Source organism: Cydia amplana, chromosome 5 (genome assembly GCF_948474715.1).
Source record: "Cydia amplana chromosome 5, ilCydAmpl1.1, whole genome shotgun sequence".
NCBI classification, from domain to species: Eukaryota; Metazoa; Arthropoda; class Insecta; order Lepidoptera; family Tortricidae; genus Cydia; species Cydia amplana.
The window spans coordinates 21,225,939-21,245,696 of NC_086073.1; the positions used below are offsets into that span (position 1 = coordinate 21,225,939).

At 41.8% G+C, this 19,758-nt stretch overlaps 1 protein-coding gene across 1 annotated transcript in view; it reads right to left on the reverse strand.

The window, feature by feature from the left end:
* The window catches only part of LOC134648306 (uncharacterized), a 28,963-nt gene extending 13,995 nt beyond the window's left edge, over positions 1-14,968 (reverse strand). Inside the window, exons 1-12 of the mRNA XM_063502797.1 lie at positions 14,823-14,968; positions 13,094-13,243; positions 10,160-10,248; positions 9,934-10,026; positions 9,700-9,757; positions 7,786-7,884; positions 6,927-7,092; positions 6,746-6,885; positions 6,206-6,444; positions 4,153-4,266; positions 3,882-3,959; positions 3,470-3,503 (exon numbers count right to left, since the gene is read on the reverse strand). Coding sequence (XP_063358867.1) covers positions 3,470-3,503; positions 3,882-3,959; positions 4,153-4,266; positions 6,206-6,444; positions 6,746-6,885; positions 6,927-7,092; positions 7,786-7,884; positions 9,700-9,757; positions 9,934-10,026; positions 10,160-10,248; positions 13,094-13,243; positions 14,823-14,960 — 1,398 coding nt within the window. The 5' untranslated portion in view covers positions 14,961-14,968. The remainder of the gene's footprint in view (positions 1-3,469; positions 3,504-3,881; positions 3,960-4,152; positions 4,267-6,205; positions 6,445-6,745; positions 6,886-6,926; positions 7,093-7,785; positions 7,885-9,699; positions 9,758-9,933; positions 10,027-10,159; positions 10,249-13,093; positions 13,244-14,822) is intronic.
* Between the last annotated feature and the right edge of the window lie 4,790 nt (positions 14,969-19,758).

Here is a 19,758-nt window from a genome sequence, read left to right on the forward strand (position 1 = left end):
TCATTCAATTTCTGTCAAAATATATGCGCTAGTCGAAAGTAACTGTAAATAAAAGCCACTATTTATAACTGTTCTATTCTACGTGAAAATATCGTTAAATATTAGACCATTTCTAAGCCTTATGTCCAACGAGTTAAAATCGATCAATGGCCAAATGTGTTGCAGTTAGAACATCAAAGGGATGAGAGAGGCACAGAACCTGACGCATCGTAGCAGGAACTCCGATATTAGATCTACTCGAGACGAATCATAATTAACGGAGACTTCAAACTGGACTGTAAACAACTTTACTGAGGCTTATGATGAGAAGCTCTTTGGTACATCAAAAGAATTATATTTTATTAGCCCGATATTGCAAGCAGACCTGCCTTTTATGGAACGAGGATGCTGTTTTAGGAACTTAGTATTATCTATGTTCACCGGTTTCGACTCCGGGCTGATGGTACATATTATGTTGCGTTAACCTATCATAGGTTTTACTCCATAGGGCTAAAACGCCACTACCTTATGAAAGTGCAGGGCTTAAACTATTTAATACTCCAGGTATGAATGTAGACTTTGACTCTGGACCCTTTTAGATGACTCTCAGTTAAGAAGGGTAGGGACCCTAGCCCGTTCGTAACACGTTTTTCAACGATGTCAAATAGCCGAGAACGAAAACGCGGAAGAAAAGCTGACGAAATCGTCGTGGAAGACATCCTGTCCTGTGCATTCATTAGTGTTTGGTAACAAAGCGCGTGTCGCGGCTTCCGCCGCGTTTCGACACGCCGACCATTAGGGAGATGGCGCAAGACATGGAAAATAGCGCCTACAGGACAAGGGGCCCTAAGACAAAACAGTGATTTTATAACACGCCGATATCCGTGAAGGTGACAATAATAGGGCAGATATATCGATTTTCAGCTAACTTTTAATACAGTGTTCAGGAAGTTTAGACATGCGGATGGTACTTATGGAAAACCAAAATAAGTTTTTGGCAAAAATTTAATTTTTGGTAAGCTTTTATCGCTGACTGTACTTTTCTTACGACAGACAACTAATAGTTACTTCAACTTCAACATTTATTCAGCAAATAGGCCACAAGGGCACTTTTACACGTCAACATTGAATTTACATACAAGCAAAATAATAATAATAATAATACATCAACAATTATTAAATACAACTACAACTACCAAATCAAACTAACGTAATACAATTACTTAGAGATGTATAAGGTCTCTTAATGTCGAATTACATAAAAAAACTATAATAATAATATTAAAATAAAAACAAAACAGATACATGGAAAAAAAAATTTAAACTTATTTAGAGGTGTAAATGTCTCTAAGTGTCAGAACTAAAAAATAACATAGTTTATCAAATTATCCTTAGAGATGTATAGGGTCTCCAAGAGTCAGAATCCTGTATGATTAACACATTACGAGAAAAAAAACATACGAGAACCGAATGAGGCGTCTCACTGCAATTAAATTAAAAAATAAAGTTACTAAATATATTCGTGTTAGCTTAAACAGACCCGTCTCCACAAACAGCACCCGTTCACGAGTACGACGCGTATCTCAGCGTCTCATCGAGACACCACAATTAGGTTGCGTTGTTTCATCACAGAGTTCCTATGGCCACCTCCTGTCTCCATCATCAGATCAGCTCGATGGTACCATAATATTGCATTGTCACCCGACTTACATGTGTATGCAAATTTTCAGCTTCATTGGAAGTCGGGAAGTGAGTCAAATTATACTTGCAAGATTTGACTAACTATGTAGTAGTCTAACTAATCACGGGATTAGTTGAAGTCCACGGGGACTTCATTAGCTTAAGAGCCAACAGGAGCTAAGATTTAAATATTTTAGGTAAATATACCCGTCTCGCTAACGGAAGCGGCTCCTAAAACTAGTGCGATAAGGACAAGGCGAAAAATCCTGCGTAAAAATCTCAAAAATCGAGGTTTCGTACTCGACTGTTTCCTCCTCCAAAACTTAACCAATCGTAACCAAATTTGGAAATCTAAATGATTATGACATTATCTGTGTCGGACCGTTTTGATTTTTTGACTAATTGATATCAGTTTTGAATAGCTCGCCTCTCATTGCGGCATAGTCAATTAGGCCATTTTGGTCATTTTTGAAGGGCTCTAGCGCCTTAAAAAACAAAAATATCAAAAAAAGCAAAACGGTCCGACACAGATATTGACAATATTAATCTGTGTTGAAAAAATCATTGCTCTAGCTTCAAAACCCACGGAGGAAACAGTCGAGTACGTTTGTATGGAGAAATGACCACTCCTGTTGGCTCTTAACGCATATTTCGCCCATCGCTTGTGTCGCAGTTAAAAATATGTCCCCGCGCCACGAGGGGCTCGCCGTTTCACAACACCATCCCAGCTATGTCGGATTGAGAAATGCATCGTTAGATGGACTACTAATTTTGGCCTGCGACGACGGGAAAAGGCGATAAGTGACTTCGCTTTTCTTAGACGTTAGGTCCATTTTGCTGCGAGCGATGCCGTGGAAATAAAGAGAATATTCAAACTGTAGTCCTGTTTACCTCGACGTTAACGACAAACTTCCATCCCGTAGTTTAAGGGTTTGTGAGGTAAAAGTTCCAAGTTTTAGAATTTTATTGTTGTTTGTGTACTAGTACTAGCTTACATTGCTGAATTTCAGCTTACTAGGACTTCAGGAAGTACCCTAAGAATATTGATGATCATCAGTGAGTGAGCGAGTCAGTGACGAAATCGGTTTTTCTTTAAATATCAATAAAATCTACAGTCGTCGGGCCGGTTCAGACGGACTGCAACTTGCATGCAACGTTATCAAGTATTTCGCTTTCCAAAAGGGTTCCGTCAAAAAAAAAGATTGAGAACCGCTGTTCTTGGCAATGGTGGCACGGCGAAAAGGTTAAAAATATTAGTATTGTCATACAATCTTTTTTTTTCCCATACTGACGAAATTTGCTCGTACCTTTATACGAATAACCTAGTAACCTACCTGACTGTCCTTATGGCAAGCCACAATGTGGTACCTTTTGCTTGAGAACGACACAATTTGTGTTTATACCACATTATTTATTGACGGGATGAGATTTAGACGAAGAAGGTTGTAGACTAGTTGCATTATTGACGGATAGCGTTTTAGACGAGAGGTATTTTTAGACCAGTTGCGATTTAGGCGAGAAGCGTTTTAGACTAGGTGCCAGGTGCGTTTTAGACAATTTGCTGTTTAGACCAGCTGCTTTTTAGACCAGTTGCTACTTAGACCAGCTGCTTTTTAGACGAATTGATACTAACCCATTTTGTTTATCTGGTATAATCTACTAAACCCAAATTATGAGGGTTCAAAAAAACGTCGAATCGCTTCGAGAAAAAGTAGGTATTAGTGCCCTCGCGCTCGTCTTGGCGGGGGCACTACCGTGTCCCCACATATAAAATATTTTATGAGTACATACGTAGGTGCTTTGAATTTACCTGCACGGGCTCATTATTCTGCAACTTCATCCCTCTGTAACAAAACTGAAATCAATTTACTCGGCATTTATAATTCGGCATTGTACACACCTGTTATACTCACTCCTTACTCTTATATATTTTTGGACCGTTGTCTACTCTGTGAACCATCAATTTGTAAACCTTATTGCAAACACATAAGGTTGATTTTGAGCGGTGCTGTTAGTACCATGAATAGCAGTGGTTCTTAACCGATGATCCAAGGACCACTGATGGCTCTCGGGAGCATCCAGTAGTGGTCAACGAATTTATAAACAGACACACATAAACTTCTAAATAGCAGGTGGTCTCTGGTAGAAAAATATTTAATTCCAGTGATCCCTTATCAAGTTATCACAAAAAGGTTAAGGAGGACTGATGTAGAGTAACTTACATTCTTCGAGCATCATCTAAGGTTTCGCATGACCTGTCCGCCACATCGAAGTTATCTCGCATAGTGCTGGTACCTGGTCTGAAAATGATAATGTTTTATAAAGATTTTTGCACATTAAAGAACTGCATATAACTATTGCTTGCTAACTTAACTTTTGGCAATAGTATATATATTATATTGTCTTGTATTAGTATGATCTTGTTTTGGTAAATATGCGGTAATTAAACGTTTAATAATGTCTATTTTGAGACTATATCAATCACCAACTTACATAGGAGCAGCAATCTCCACCTCGAACATCTCATCGCTTTGGCTTCTGTCAGCCCTCTCAGGTCTCTGTACTCCCTGCTCCCTCTGATGATGGCCACCTGTCTCTTTTTCTTGGCTACCCTCGATTCGATTGCAATAGTCACACCTACTATTCCGTCGTAGTATGCTGACACTCTTTTTGAAATTATGTACGTGTATATTTGAACCGAATGGATTAATCGTTGGAAAACCGTCTTCTACATCTGTCTGTAAACGCGGGTCTTCATGATTCGAAGTACTAGGTTGGTTCTCCGCTGTTTTGTTGAGCATAGTGCTTGTATAATCTATAAAAGTCTGTCGTAATGCTTCCAACCCCCTCATAATCCCCTCTGGGGTGATGAACCAGCGATTGTTCTCCGATGAGGTCAAAGTGTCACACAGTCTAGTGTCGTCGACAGGACGGAAACGAACGTGTCTTATACCTGACATATTCGACTCTTGTATTGAGTGTCTATCTCGTTGACTATGTGTTACCATCGATTGATCCCATAATTGTATTTTTTTACAGGGACATGTGCTTAGGCATTTTCCTGGAGTTGGTATTATCTTTATACAGGGACATTGACTTTCTTGTACATTTAAATTCTTGTCGTTTTCTGATGGCTGCAAGTTTTTTTTCATTAACTGTTCTGATCTCCTGTATTTGAGTGGACTATCTGAGCCAGTAGACCTATCACAGGTTTTTGTCTCACAATTGCAAGTACATTGGCATTCTTGGCAGATTATTTCCTCATTCTTTTCAGATATACTTAAGTTTTCTGCTGCAAAACGATCCAGGCGAAGGTATGTTTTTTGGTCTTTACAAGGACATTTACACTGGCATCGGTCTGTATTTACTTTGTCGCTTTCTGCTTTTGTCCGAATGTACTCCAAATCTTGATTCCCCCTAGTTGGTTTGGTTTGGCTCGGTTCCTCGGAACTTTGACTTTGATCATTTGGATTTTCACTCATTTTATTTGGAGTTTTAGTGCTGTGTTCCGGCATTTGTACATCACTTTGGTTGAAAGAAGCTTGCCTTGAGTTAGCCTCTAAGTTTTTATTTAGACCCTTGGGCCTAGATTCAGCTGTTGCATTTCTGTTTTGAATTCGTGCACTTTTATTTGATCCAGGATGTAAAGTTTCTAGAATACTTGTACTAGAAGTCGGTATAATATATCTATTTTGGCACCGAGGAATATGACTCGATGAAAGGTTTTGTCTCTTAGGTCTACGTTCATATCCCTGACTTCCGCTTCGATTCAGACTTGAACTGGAGTCATCCTGAGCATTCCTACTTACGTTCCTGGGACTATTGTCTGGTATTACATTTTCACATTGATTGAGAGGATTGTTGCCCGTAACAAGCGGATGTCCACTTTGATTTCTGGTACTGGAATCTAGTGTTGGGTTAGGACTTTGATTGAGTCGAGTTTGTGTGTGGTCTGGGGTGTCGAGCCTCAACGTGGTCTGTTCGTGGACGTTGGCGGCAGCCGCCTGGTCATCGCAGTCACATGCAAGTAACCCCGCGTTAACTTCTGAATCATCGTCTGATATCGTTATAGGAGATTTTATCTGGAAATAACTTTCCTAGTCGATATTAAATTTTTAATTAAGGTAGCCACTCTATATAGGTATAGCTAGTGCAATAAATGTATGAAATTGATGTAAGTTAGTGTCGAGAACACATGGATGGACTGACTGAATTACCCGAGGTGGTATTATTGAAATTTGCGACTCGTCTGGCAGCTCTATGGTGCCGTTCGGCGTCGACGTCACGACGCAGGCGCACACACAAACATGCTACAACAAATGAGAGAGACTGAGACTGATCATGATATCGGTACACCGGTACAGACAAATTATGAGCTGCAGCGAATCAAGAAAATGTTTTATGGTGTAGGTAATCAACATCGGTCCAAACATTCTATACAATAAATCTACGACTAAACACAAACCCACTGACCTGGCACAGAAAATTTTAAATTCCAATCAAGAAAACACCAGTAAAACTCAAAATCATGTATCCAGGAACAAACTAGTTAGACTTTCGTGACAGCATGTCCTCGTGAAAGGGGCGAAAGTCTCCGCTGGAGTCGAGCTGGTCGGTGCGGGGGCGCGGGTCGCCGGCGGGAGGGGGAGGGGGCACGGCGCGCCGCCGCGGCCGCGGCTGCCGGGTGCAGGGCGCGGGGAGCGACGCGAGCGACATCGGTTGGCCGAAGTTGTCTCCGCTCACGAAGTCCGACTTGATGGAGTAGTCGAGCTCTTTCTTCTTCAACTGTGGAAGAAAATCGATTAAGGAATACTGATGGTGTTTATAAGTTTCGGTTGCAATGATTGGCAATTAATTTCATCATTACGTGCCTGCAGACTGTGGAACTAGAACGATTGTGGTTTTTGAAGATAAAGCGGTGAAGTGGTTTTTTAGCGAAATAAATAGATTTTAATTATTATTTTTTTAAGTTGTGTATGGTGGCACCTACATACCGAGACGAAGGAGAAATTGGCAGGATAGGGCTCGATCCTGGACGCTTCCCTCTTGTCTATTATCTATAGTGACGGAAGTAATGATACAGTACCTGAGCTGTTGCCTGACGCAGATGTCGCACCATCTGCTTCACGATGGTCCTCTGAAAGGCGAGCTTGACCCCGTCAACGCGGCGCTCCACGTCGATGGCCACGACCGGCCGCCGCAGCGAGCTCAGCTCCTCGATCCCGACTGCAGCCAGGGTACAATACCTACCTGAGCCTTGGCCTGACGCAGCTGTCGCACCATCTGCTTCACGATGGTCCTCTGCAGATCGAGCTTCACCCGGGCATCTCGGCGCTCCACGTCGATGGCCACGACCAGCCGCCGCAGCGAGCTCAGCTCCTCGATCAGCCCGAGGTTGAGCTTGTGCACGGCGCGCAGCTTCACGCCGCTCGACTACGGACGGGAACGGCACGGTTACAACCTCGGCTACATTGAGAGCCGAACGACTTCTAGCAGCAAATACGCTACTTTTAGAAAGCAGCGTCATGCATAATTTACCCATGAATAGGTACTACTTGAAGGAGTAGTGCGATGAGAAAAGTTAAGGGGCCCACAGATTACCAGTTCCCCGGACGATATCGGCCTAGATGTCAGTTAAACGCAAAATATGAGTTGATGTTCCGAACAACTGACAGGCTGATATCGGCCGGCGAACTGGTAATCTGTGGGCCCCTTTACATAGGTATGCCATGAGTTCTAGAAGCAGCAGATACCGTGAGAAAAGCTACTTATAGCAGTTATTGCAGTTATGACCCCAGTAAGGTCAGTCATCTTTTTCCTATCCAGAGGCACTTTATTCATAAGGCAATTTTTCCCTAGCTCTCTTCTTAAAAAAGAGCCAAACGAAGACCAAAACGAATTATAACACGACACCGATAAACGCGACGTAGGTACCTATTAGTAAGGTATAACATCTAATCTAAGTATTAAGTACTTCATGAAACAAACTGTGGTTGGGAAGTGAATATGCCAGGATGACCTTTAGTAGGTATAACAAATGTTTCCAAAATCTGCGCGCTAGAAGATGCGCTTCAGCAGCGCCTCAGTACGTATGTAGAAAATCTTTCTAAATGTAAAAGTATAAACCTGCAGGCTGATCTCCATGTTGCGAATGCGCTCGCGATACTTGTCGGCCTCCTCGCGCACCAGCTCCTCGATGTCCTGCACCGGCACCAGGTCGCCGCACTGACAAATTATACCTAGCTACGGTTTCATCCACTTTAAGTAAACATTCAAGTCTGTGGAGTGGTACCAGGCCCCCGCCCCCACTACACTGCCGAACAACGTTCCCGTTAATTGCATTCAAACATATACCTAATAGGAGATATTATCGCGTGTGAGCGCGTTTAAGATTAATCGATTTTTGCTTAAGGCCCAGTGAGATCATGTTCTTCTGTCACTCTCACTGAGCGTAACCGTGAGCGAGATGGAAGTGCGTGCCCGGGAGCGCGGATTTCGTCTTTTTTAATTTAAAATTTTTATACGTTTTAATAATTAAAAAAAAGCAATCGCAGAGTTCCCTCAAGCATAATATTGTTCATATTTTTAGTTCTTGTGCAAAATTTATTATAATTATTTTAGACCTATATTCGTGATTTTTTAGGGTTCCGTACCCAAAGGGTAAAAAACGGGACCCTATTACTAAGACTTCGCTGTCCGTCCGTCCGTCCGTCCGTCTGTCACCAGGCTGTATCTCACGAACCGTGATAGCTAGACAGTTGAAATTTTCACAGATGATGTATTTCTGTTGCCGCTATAACAACAAATACTAAAAACAGAATAAAATAAAGATTTAAGTGGGGCTCCCATACAACAAACGTGATTTTTGACCGAAGTTAAGCAACGTCGGGCGGGGTCAGTACTTGGATGGGTGACCGTTTTTTTGGTTATTTTTTTGCTCGTTTTGCTCTATTTTTTGTTGATGGTGCGGAACCCTCCGTGCGCGAGTCCGACTCGCACTTGGCCGGTTTTTTTTCTATCGTGCGAAAGACAAAAACTCAGGATTCGAATCGCTGAAGTCCTTCGAGAAAGGCCTCAAGATTGCTAAATAAATTAAAGGAGTCGTATTGTGATCCAAAAAAGCGCTAATAAATTTTTGAAACTCCGAACTTAGTGCACCTTAAGGTCGCGGCTGTTTTTGGTGGCAATTGTCTGAGATTTAGCTAAACATGCAGTAAACTGAAGATAGATTAATGTTTGGACCAATGTTGGGGGCTTATTCTTATATAAATGTGTGGAGAGCAATGTAGGTAAATGGCACAGTCAGTGTGTGCTCGCAATATCTAGTTCCCGTCGTGGCCGCGGCACTCGGTCACAGAATAACTAATAGTACTACCGTACAGAAAATTCACTCCTTCACAAAAGTCAGATTTAGGTATAAAATTACACCTATATCGCCGCCTGCAAGCAAAATTGAAACTTATAACCGCGCACGAACCGTGAATCTCCTTTGCGCGCCGCAGTTTTATGACCGAGTTGTGAATGTCGGCACGGGGTTATCACTTGACAAGTTTTATACCTATACCCACTGATTTATTATTTTTAAGATAAATATGTAGGAATTACAGACGTTGATTATGTAAACATACATTTTTTATCCGGAGATAGTATGTCTGATTCTCACGGAAGTAAGTTTCGAAGCCATTGTGTATTTTCAATTTTGCGCGAGCGCCACGTGACAGGACTATCGTGCGAGCCGAGCGGCAGCCCACAGCCATACGCCTGTCCGATGGGCGCGCCGGCCAAATGTACCTAAACTGCGGAGTGACACCCCCCTGACTCGGTTTTCAAACACGAAGGGTACGGTGACAGGTGTCAACTCAATAATATTTTGGGAGATTTCGCGTTTTAAGGTTAAATTGTATGGAGATGACATCTGTCAGCGTACCCAGCGTGTTTGATAAATAGTTAATATAGATTAATAGTAATAAAAAAATTAAAGAATGACTTTTCCTCGACTCCGATCTACTAACTAATCAACCGATAATAAACTAATCTTACCTCGGCTCCCGTGCAGCACATGCCAGCCATCACCTCGGCATCTTTCATTTGAACATTGCTGAAATAATTAAATAGGTATTCTATTTAGGTTCGAAAGCAAGAAAGCATACTTATATTCTCATTACCATTAAATTTTACGGTGTAAAAAGAGTAACTAAGCTGGTCGAACATCTATTCCGCCAGGACAGAGTTGAATAAACATACTAACCAACTACAGTAATGATCAATACTAACGGCGTTCCCCCTCCCCTCGCCCCGGCCGCCGCCGCCGCCGCCGCCGCGGGCTGCTCGTGCTGCTGCAGCTCCTTCTTCAAACGTTTCATCTCCCTGATATTAAACAGTTGAAGTTGTTACATCTTATGGAGTACACCGCAAGTCCTTGTAAACTTGCCAAATTAGTTTGCGACATTTGCATGTTGTCTATCAGCCGAACGAACTCAAGAGCACACACTATAGTTACCTGTCTTTCGCTGTTACTTCGTTCTGTAGCGATTCTTTGACTAATGACAACTCGAGGTTCTTATTCTGTCTTTCCGTGCCATTGTAGCTCTGTAAAAAAAATGTTAGGTTACTTTATAATTATGTCATTGCGAAAGATTTTTGAATCTACTTACTTACTATCAATACATATTGACTAACCATGTTCACAGTGGGTACTAAATCTGAATCTCACCGATGAGAGTGATGAGGCACATGCTCTCCGCGCATAATTGTTGATGATAATTATGTAACCCCACTATACGCCGTGCGTCAATTTCAAACCACATCTTTATTTATGGTACACGCTTACGCTACATTCATTTACCTACTTTCTGATACAGCAATCACATAGGACACTGAGCACGTGCACAAACTGAGCAAATGAATTAAAATAATTATATTGTCAGTTTTTGTTCCAAGAATAATCAACGGTTGATTTAAAGGGAGCGAGCCTAAAACTATTTGTTGAAAATTCATCAGCACCAAAACATCTTACCCCCGATCCTACCGACTGCGCCATATCAGGTTATATTACACATACATTTAGCTTTACCGGGTCCAAATTCCTTTTTTCTATATTGAGCTTTGCCTGCCTAATGTAAATTATACGTATCGAGATGCCTAGATACACAATTTAATATACGCGCACATTCTACTTGAAAGGTTCTCAGACTTCTTTTTGGATAGTTTGGATTGCAGATAAAAATAAACACTTTGTCTTAATAAAAGATATAATACATAAATACCAAAATAAATAGGTTCAAAAACATAGGTAACGGGTAATTAAAAACGCTTGAGCTGCAGCGGCCCGCTCGGCGGGTCGTCTCCGGAGCCCGAGTCGCCGCCGCCGTCGCCCCTCCGGAGCGACAGCCTGTGGACAAACTCTCCGTCAGTTGATAGACTAGCCTTCACACCGAGGACATTAGTTACGACCCAAGGGTGTATGTCAACTTTGCCAGGCCTTCGGATATTGCGCTACCGTTTGGCGGTCCGATTTATATCGTCTTTGACCCTTCTGATTCGTTGCCGAGGGCCAACTACATGAGCATGAGAGTTTGGAAAAGCCTGAGTTATGGCATAAATTTAGAAACAGGTTTAAAGGTTTTTAATTCATTTCATTCGTTTAAATCTTATGCTCATTTGATTCATACAATGGTAATTATCCAATTTATGCTTAAATACTAGTACATTCATAGATTCAACTTAAAATAAGTAAAGGTCATGTTAAGAACTATAATAGTACCGGACAAATGTGACATAACAAAACAGTCATAATTTATTTTTTCTACTCCAGCACTTAAATGTGTCAATTAAATGACTGACAGTGATATCTAAAGCAATGTCATTTGAATGCTTTGTCTATAGGCTCATAAGATGACTGCTAGCAGAGTATAATACAACTGCTTTATTTTTTTTAAAGATACAAGTTCCGATCATCTTGATTGAAAGAGGTAACAACTCAATAATAACTCACTCACTCACTCGACTACGTCTCGTTTTGTAACTTCGACCCTTGAATTTTAAGAACCCTTATTATATCACTGTTGCATAAACTACTATAGGGAAATTAACTTACGAGATATCGGAGACGAAAGTCTGTGTGTTTGCCGTCGGACGTACAGATGGCTCACTCTCGCAAGCATTCAATGAGCAACAATGTTTACTTTACTATAACAACCGTTACAAGTAACTTACCACCAACACCCTGTGTGTAACCTTGAAGAAGTGTATCCCGTCGTGCGTGCAGTGGGTGGTCACTCCCAACAACTGGCTAGATACAAGATGAGCAGGTTTAGCTATAGTCATAGTTACAGTAACTCACCACCCGTCAGAGCCGAAAATATCACTGTGTGAGACCTCGAAGAAGTGTATTCCGTCTAGTGTGCACACGTCGAGCTCCCTGAGCCGGCGCAGCAGCTCGACGAGCCCGCGCAGGTCCGAGTCCTTGCGCGCCAGGCGCCGCCGCAGCACCGCCGTCTCGGCGCGCAGCTCGCACTCTATCTGCGGAACGCTGGCGCTTCAAACAGACCACACTTTCCACAGTCACAATATCTCGCGTTCACGTTGATAAAGTGGATTTGATTTGTTTATGTCCTCAGTTAATTGCGCGACGAGGAAGTTTTCAAACCTTTACGCATGTTCGTTATTTATCATCGATGTTTTAAATCAGAACTATCCTACAAAGTTGACTATTTAACCTAATTTGAACTTAGGTACCTATCTGAGATTCTGCTGTGAACATGGTTAGACTGCTTATAAAAGTTGGCGAAAGAAAAGATATAATCCTTTTATTCGCTTGATGAGGACACCACCACAAAATTGTACGTGCTTACAGGCTTCGGTCCGGTCCCATTCCATTAAATATGTTTGCTCATCTGATGAGGAAAGCAGAGTCGCCCAACTGCGATATTTGCGACTCTGTCGAGGATATACATCACTTTCTAATGGAATGTGTCCGGACTCACACTCGTTTCAACACTCGTTGAAATTCTTTATTAAATATAGAGGCCCAACGGAGCCGACATGTCTTTTTGATAAAGGCTTGTTTTAAATAAGTAGATAAAAAAAAGAGGACACCACATAGCACACCTACAAAGCCTAGCAGCTTGGCTATTGTGCTGTTGAGTGTTGAGTCACCTGATTTAAAATTAAACTGTGCAACTAAGCTAGTAGATATGTATGAGTAGCGCTGCACCTGCCGCAATATGAATTGTGAATTGTGGTATAAAAACGTCCGCTGAAGCTACGTTGCACTAGTAGGTACTGTTAAAGCGCAATACCAACATGAAAAGCTTAACAGCTTCTGAGCATTATGCGCCCCCAGGTGGCTACAATCGGCCTACACGGTACAAGGGTATTAAATTTATAGGGTATTCTGGCCCAGAGGGAGCAGGTGACTCCCCTACACACTTACCTCAGCGTGCCTCCGCCGCTCGGTCTCGGCCCGGCTCGTGGTTTCTCGCTCTAACTCCTCAACCGCCCGCACCAGGAGCGCGTTCTGTGCCACCAGGTCGCTCACCCACGACCGCAACACTCGCGCCTGCATCTGCATAATAACACACGTTAATTAAACCACGAAAGATAGCCTGTCAATAGAGAAACTTAGGGCGTAAAGTATGCTAGCGTGGGCGAGTACACGGAGCGGGCGCACGCACGCGAGTGCACGCAGAGCGGGCGCACGCACGCGGGATCCATTGTAGGTAAACTCCGTCGCACGCATCCGCTGCAGTTATTGTTGCTCATACTATTTTTCGTAAACCCCGCTCACCCGCGCGGTAAGATTCGTAAAGGAGGTGCGTGAATTCGCATAGTTATGTTATCTTCTCTACCTTGCTTTCTTTCTTCTCTACCTTATGGGATGAATCCTATCCAAATTCCACAGTAGGTATAGCAATACTGTACGCGAAAAATTTATGTATGCGAGTTTTCGTTCCGTCTAGGTATCAATTAGGTAGGTAAGCGAGAAGAAAAATGGTTCATAGAGTCTGTGCGGAAAGAGAAGAGTCATGGAATGTATTGGGCCTCATACATTCCACGACTATTCTCTTTCCGCACAGACTTAGAGTAATACCTATATGTGATATGGTGTAGATCTAGATAAAGATATAATGAAGACCAAATTTGGAACTGTTTCAGAATCAACACGGTAATCAACCAAGCTTCCATCGGTCCAAGGTCACCCTGATCTTGGTCGAGGCCCAATGTGATTCGGTGGCAAACCCGTCGACTACACGGTCAGCGATGCCTGAACGCTACTCCTAAAGCTAGCTTGTACCAGCTTCTATTGAAGCACACACCTAGTCTGTCTTCATACGCACGTACGCTGCACCTCCTTCCGCACATGGAGCGTGTCTCCTCACCTCCTCTACTGACCTGCACTTTGTCCACTCCCCCGACCCTCTCCACCAACTCTAGTCTGACTTCGTACGCTCGCTGCACCTCCTTCAGCACATGGAGCGTGTCTCCTCGCCTCCTCTACTGACCTGCACTGTGTCCACTCCCCCGACCCTCTCCACCAACTCTAGTCTGACTTCGTACGCTCGCTGCACCTCCTTCCGCACATGGAGCGCGTCTCCTCGCCTCCTCTACTGACCTGCACTGTGTCCACTCCCCCGACCCTCTCCACCAACTCTAGTCTGACTTCGTACGCTCGCTGCACCTCCTTCAGCACATGGAGCGTGTCTCCTCGCCTCCTCTACTGACCTGCACTGTGTCCACTCCCCCGACCCTCTCCACCAACTCTAGTCTGACTTCGTACGCTCGCTGCACCTCCTTCCGCACATGGAGCGCGTCTCCTCGCCTCCTCTACTGACCTGCACTGTGTCCACTCCCCCGACCCTCTCCACCAACTCTAGTCTGACTTCGTACGCTCGCTGCACCTCCTTCCGCACATGGAGCGTGTCTCCTCGCCTCCTCTACTGACCTGCACTGTGTCCACTCCCCCGACCCTCTCCACCAACTCTAGTCTGACTTCGTACGCTCGCTGCACCTCCTTCCGCACATGGAGCGTGTCTCCTCGCCTCCTCTACTGACCTGCACTGTGTCCACTCCCCCGACCCTCTCCACCAACTCTAGTCTGACTTCGTACGCTCGCTGCACCTCCTTCCGCACATGGAGCGTGTCTCCTCGCCTCCTCTACTGACCTGCACTGTGTCCACTCCCCCGACCCTCTCCACCAACTCTAGTCTGACTTCGTACGCTCGCTGCACCTCCTTCAGCACATCGAGCGTGCCGCCGCTCCGACACACGCACTCCTTCTCATATTCCACTACGTTCTCCATTGTGTTACGATGTATATACTTGATGGTGTTCACATCATGGGCGACGCGCGACGGTCGGAGATTTTCTGACAGTTTGTCAGTCACTGACAGATTTGTTCTTTTAAAACTCTGTTATTGATTATTAAGTTCAGTAGGTACCTACCAAAGAGTTATAAATGTGTAAAAACACTGAAAAGATATTCTTTCCTGCCTTCGATCAACACGGGCTTCCGACAGGTGAAGTTTCCTGCAGATAAGTCTGCAAGAATTAAAAGATAGCTCACGCAGTGCAAGTGTTATTTATACGTGAAACTTCTAAAGAACCCGTGAAATAGACATCCCACCAAATAAGATGCGGAAACGGAAAGCCGTCTAGTAGGGTTGCCAACATTTTTTTGGTGGAATATAGTATTTTCCAGAATAAGGCATCAAAAATATAAGTAGTACATTTCAAAAAAATATAGTACATAAGTGTAATATACGTTTAATCGGAAATATAGTATTTTAGCGTAATATATATTTTTCCAAAAGTATATAGTACAGAGAGCCGAAATATAGTACAATACTATATAATATAGTACGATTGGCAACCCTACCGTAGACGGCTAGAGCCGTGTGAACGATTTTTTACAATATTGAAGACAAACTTAATTTCTTACCATTTATATCGGTTACACTTAAAGTCTGTTTTTTTATTCCGTAGACTGAAATGACAGTTAATAGTATGAACATGAAATGTCATTTCATACTATTAACTGTCATTTCAGTCTACCGAATAAAAAAATAGACTTTAGGTACTTTACTTTAAATTACATCACAGACTTCCAATGTTATGACCTTTCTTTATACCTACTGATTTTATGTCCCGAACTAGCGAAAGCTTCTGTAGCTAAAACCTACCTGCATCGCTCGAAATTTTTATTTGAAACTATTCTCCCTTTTTTTCTAGCAGCAAAGTATATTTATAAGTTATTATATTAAGGTAGAAAAACAAAGGCTTAACAGTGTATATAATTTATTAAATCAATATTTTGGCTAATTCTTTGTACATTATGAGTCGACAATAATATACACAAATAAAAAACACTACAAAATAGTACATAGTCCGTTATACGAGTGTACATATATCATTTACAAAAGGAGAACCACTTATTTTTAAAAAGCGTCCGTTGTAAAATAATATTTTGAGATGAGATGTTAAAAGTTCTTCGGGTACCTATTGGTGAAATGCGTATACACGTCGACTTATGTTTTTAAACCTGTTCATTAATTAGCTTCACTCGGTAGTCGGACTAGTCGGTCGTTCGGTATCTACCAGGACACGCCTCGATTTTTCCGAGAAGCATATTACAATACAATAAAGAACATCGTCAACATTTAAGCACTTAAAACCGTAAACCCCCAAAGAACCAACAGCCCATGTACAGTCACGCTCCGTGATTGTTACGCCATTTAGGGTTCTAGCTAAATTGGACATTCCATAGCGTAAGTATAAATGGTGTAACAATCCCGTGTGGTGACTGTACTTGTATATTTTGTGGTAGTTTCTTCATGCACGGTTCATATGTTTCCGATTGAGGCCACAAGGTGGCAGACCCTCCATCGCGCACGGTCCCTATATTCGGCTCCACACAATCTATTTCACGGTGATCTAGTTCAATAACGGCAACACATTAAAGGATAACAGAGAACTTGAAATGAGAAATGCGACCTCAACCACCCCTCACCCTCACCGCACCTCAACCAGCCTCAACTGACAGTGACATCTCTAAAGTTTCTGTTACTAATTGTTATTTTTTATTTAATACGTTACATTCATCTCCTCAGCCAGCCTATTATGGATAGCTTTATCCATCTTTATCCACGTGATAAAATAACTGTCACTGTTTAACACCGTGGGAAAGAAAGTGACGGACACCGTTTTATCACGCTGTCACGTAGACAAGAACGACCATCATATCCGTACTGTACGGACCTGATGGTCGTTCTTGTCTACGTGACAGCGTGATAAAACGGTGTCCGTCACTTTCTTTCCCACGGTGTTAAACAGTGACAGTTATTTTATCACGTGGATAAAGATGGATAAAGCTATCCATAATAGGCTGGCAGGACTCTTAATAATACAAAATAATCATTTTAAATGTAGTAATGTAAAAAAAGGAAAACTAAATTGAGTTCAATCGTGTTTCCATCCTATCTGTTTCACATTTACTCACCTATTTAATTTTGTGATCATCATGCGGTGAACCTTAATTCAAAACACTCAAGGTTTATAATAGAAATCACCCGTGAACGCAATAGTTCGCATCTTACGAGACTGATAGAAAGCACTACATGGCTTATTGGTACCTTATACGTATATACATATTTATACATAACGAAACATACATCACAAAATTCTACATGGAGATTATAAAATTGACTACTTACATTATAAGCTCGGCAAGCTTCACCAGCCGACAACATACATTTACACAAAAAAAAAACACCAAATCTAAAGTTACATCCTAAAATAAGACTGATATTCATGGACAAAAGCGCTCACATTTTTTTTACATCTTTAGGTTATCATATATTATCCTTTTAAACCGAAGAGAGTCTGGATTAGAACCCGTTTCGGTTTAAATGGATAAAATGGTGGGCATAGAATACAAATCACATTATGATATATTACTATCCTCTAAAACATCAAACGTGCTCAGGAACAAACCTAGGTACTTGTCATTGCCAGTGGCAGTGGCACGCAACACGGCGCCCGAACACTCCGTCGCGCGACACGCGTACAAGTATTTTTGTTAAATGAATCGACTTTCATTCTACCACTTACGTGACCGATTAGTAGAATATTCTACTTGTACTTCATAATATACCGAATACTGCTTTCTGAGGGCACATGCGCCAGTTACGAGAAGAAAATACCCAAAAAATGTGATGTGTTTAAAATTATTGAAGATTTAATTTCCTTATTTTTGTCACGATCATCAGGTCATCTGACGTCATACATACCTAATTGGGTACTAAAATAATAATAATAATAATTTGAGCCTATATACGTCCCACTGATGGGCGCAGGCCTCCTCTCCTGCGCGAGAGGGCTCGGGCTATAGTCCCCACGCTAGCCCGATGCGGATTGGAGCCTTTACATACACCTTTAAATTTCTTCGCAGATGTATGCAGGTTTCCTCACGATGTTTTCCTTCACACAAAAATGAATTGGGTACTATTTGTGGGAATATTTAAACAAAATGTATCCTTTCTTTATCAGTCCGGTGGCTTGAAAATATCAAAACATAAAAATCCTACAAAAAAAAAACAAAGATCCCGACAAATTCAGAAACCTTCATTTTGAAGTTGGTTAAAAACGAGAAATAGTGCCAGGATCGAGTGTTCCATGACTCCCGAGGCCGGCCGTTTCATCACTTAGTGATATCAATATAAAGTTGTAACCACTGAGGTTATTTGTTCGGCACTAGGTACCTTAATCTCAAGCGATATGTCAACGATGCACCTTACCTATTTACTATACCTACCTAACTATAACTCACACAATCCCGCTACTACTTCATACTCTAAGCTCGATAGGTATTCTAATACATAAAATAAACGTAAAGACAGTTATCACATGCAGTGAAAGCATCAATGTCAACGCTGCGACAACTGCTCACCATCGGCGCGGGCGAGCCGTACATGTCTTTATCAAAGTATCATTGCACGAGTAGACTGGTCTTTATAGTAAAATCGTAGTGTTTCGGTACCTATGTAACGATAGTTTTAAACCAGACCTGAACCGGTCGTTTTAAAAACGTATCGAGAAATATTATCACTCAAACATAAGGAACTTTACAACATGCTTAAAAATTAACTTTTGGCAGTTACGAAGAAAACGAATACCTAATCTTTGTCAAGCCGTTTCGTATTAAACGATGAGATATAACAACGTTAACAACATAACGGACGTAGCGGTATTTGTACCAAGTAATCCTTATACATACTGCATTTCGTGGCAGTTTTAGATATTCCGCCACGAAATGCTGGAACAACATACCGCCGCCCATACGAAACTCGCATTCAATTTTGTCTTTTAAAATAAAATACAAAAAGTATATTTTAAATTTGCAGAAATCTGCTCAAAGAGTAAATCACTTGTAAGTGCCAATGCCAACTCTCATCTTTATTTAGTTTTAATTCTTTTTCAGTCCATGCAGCCACGGGGTAAACTCTAAACTCAAACTAGTCTTACACATATGTATTAAGTAAATAAGTGATATTATATATATTAATTACATTTTATATAATAGGTCGAACTGAAAAATATATATATTGTTATTCCTATTCTGATCTCGATTTAGTTTATAATGTTAGTTAAGTTTACGTACTGACGCGATCTCTTGGACAGGTCTCCACCAGGTGTTGACCAGCGTCAAGATACCTAGAGGTAACTTGACACCAAGCTGAGGGGAGACCTTTTCAGTGACGTTTATGCGTAGTATAATAAAGTGTAATAATAGATTTAAGCGATATTGTAAGCGTCCTGAATAAATTTATTTTCTTTCTTTCTTCTTTCTTTCTTACATACGACACAGTATACTACACGTAAAGTAGGTCAGCAGTGGAGGGAGCCAGTTTCCTCCTCACTCCTAATGAGTTTCTTGTTCGGGCGCGGACGAAAGCGCTTCTACAGCTGCCGTGTCGATGGTACCATCTGAAAAGATACATTTTTATGATCAATACGTATAATAGTTTATACGAAAAAAAAAATCTTTGCGAGAATTGGAACATTGTTGAAACTAAATTATTTTTACAACAGTTGTACTTCAAT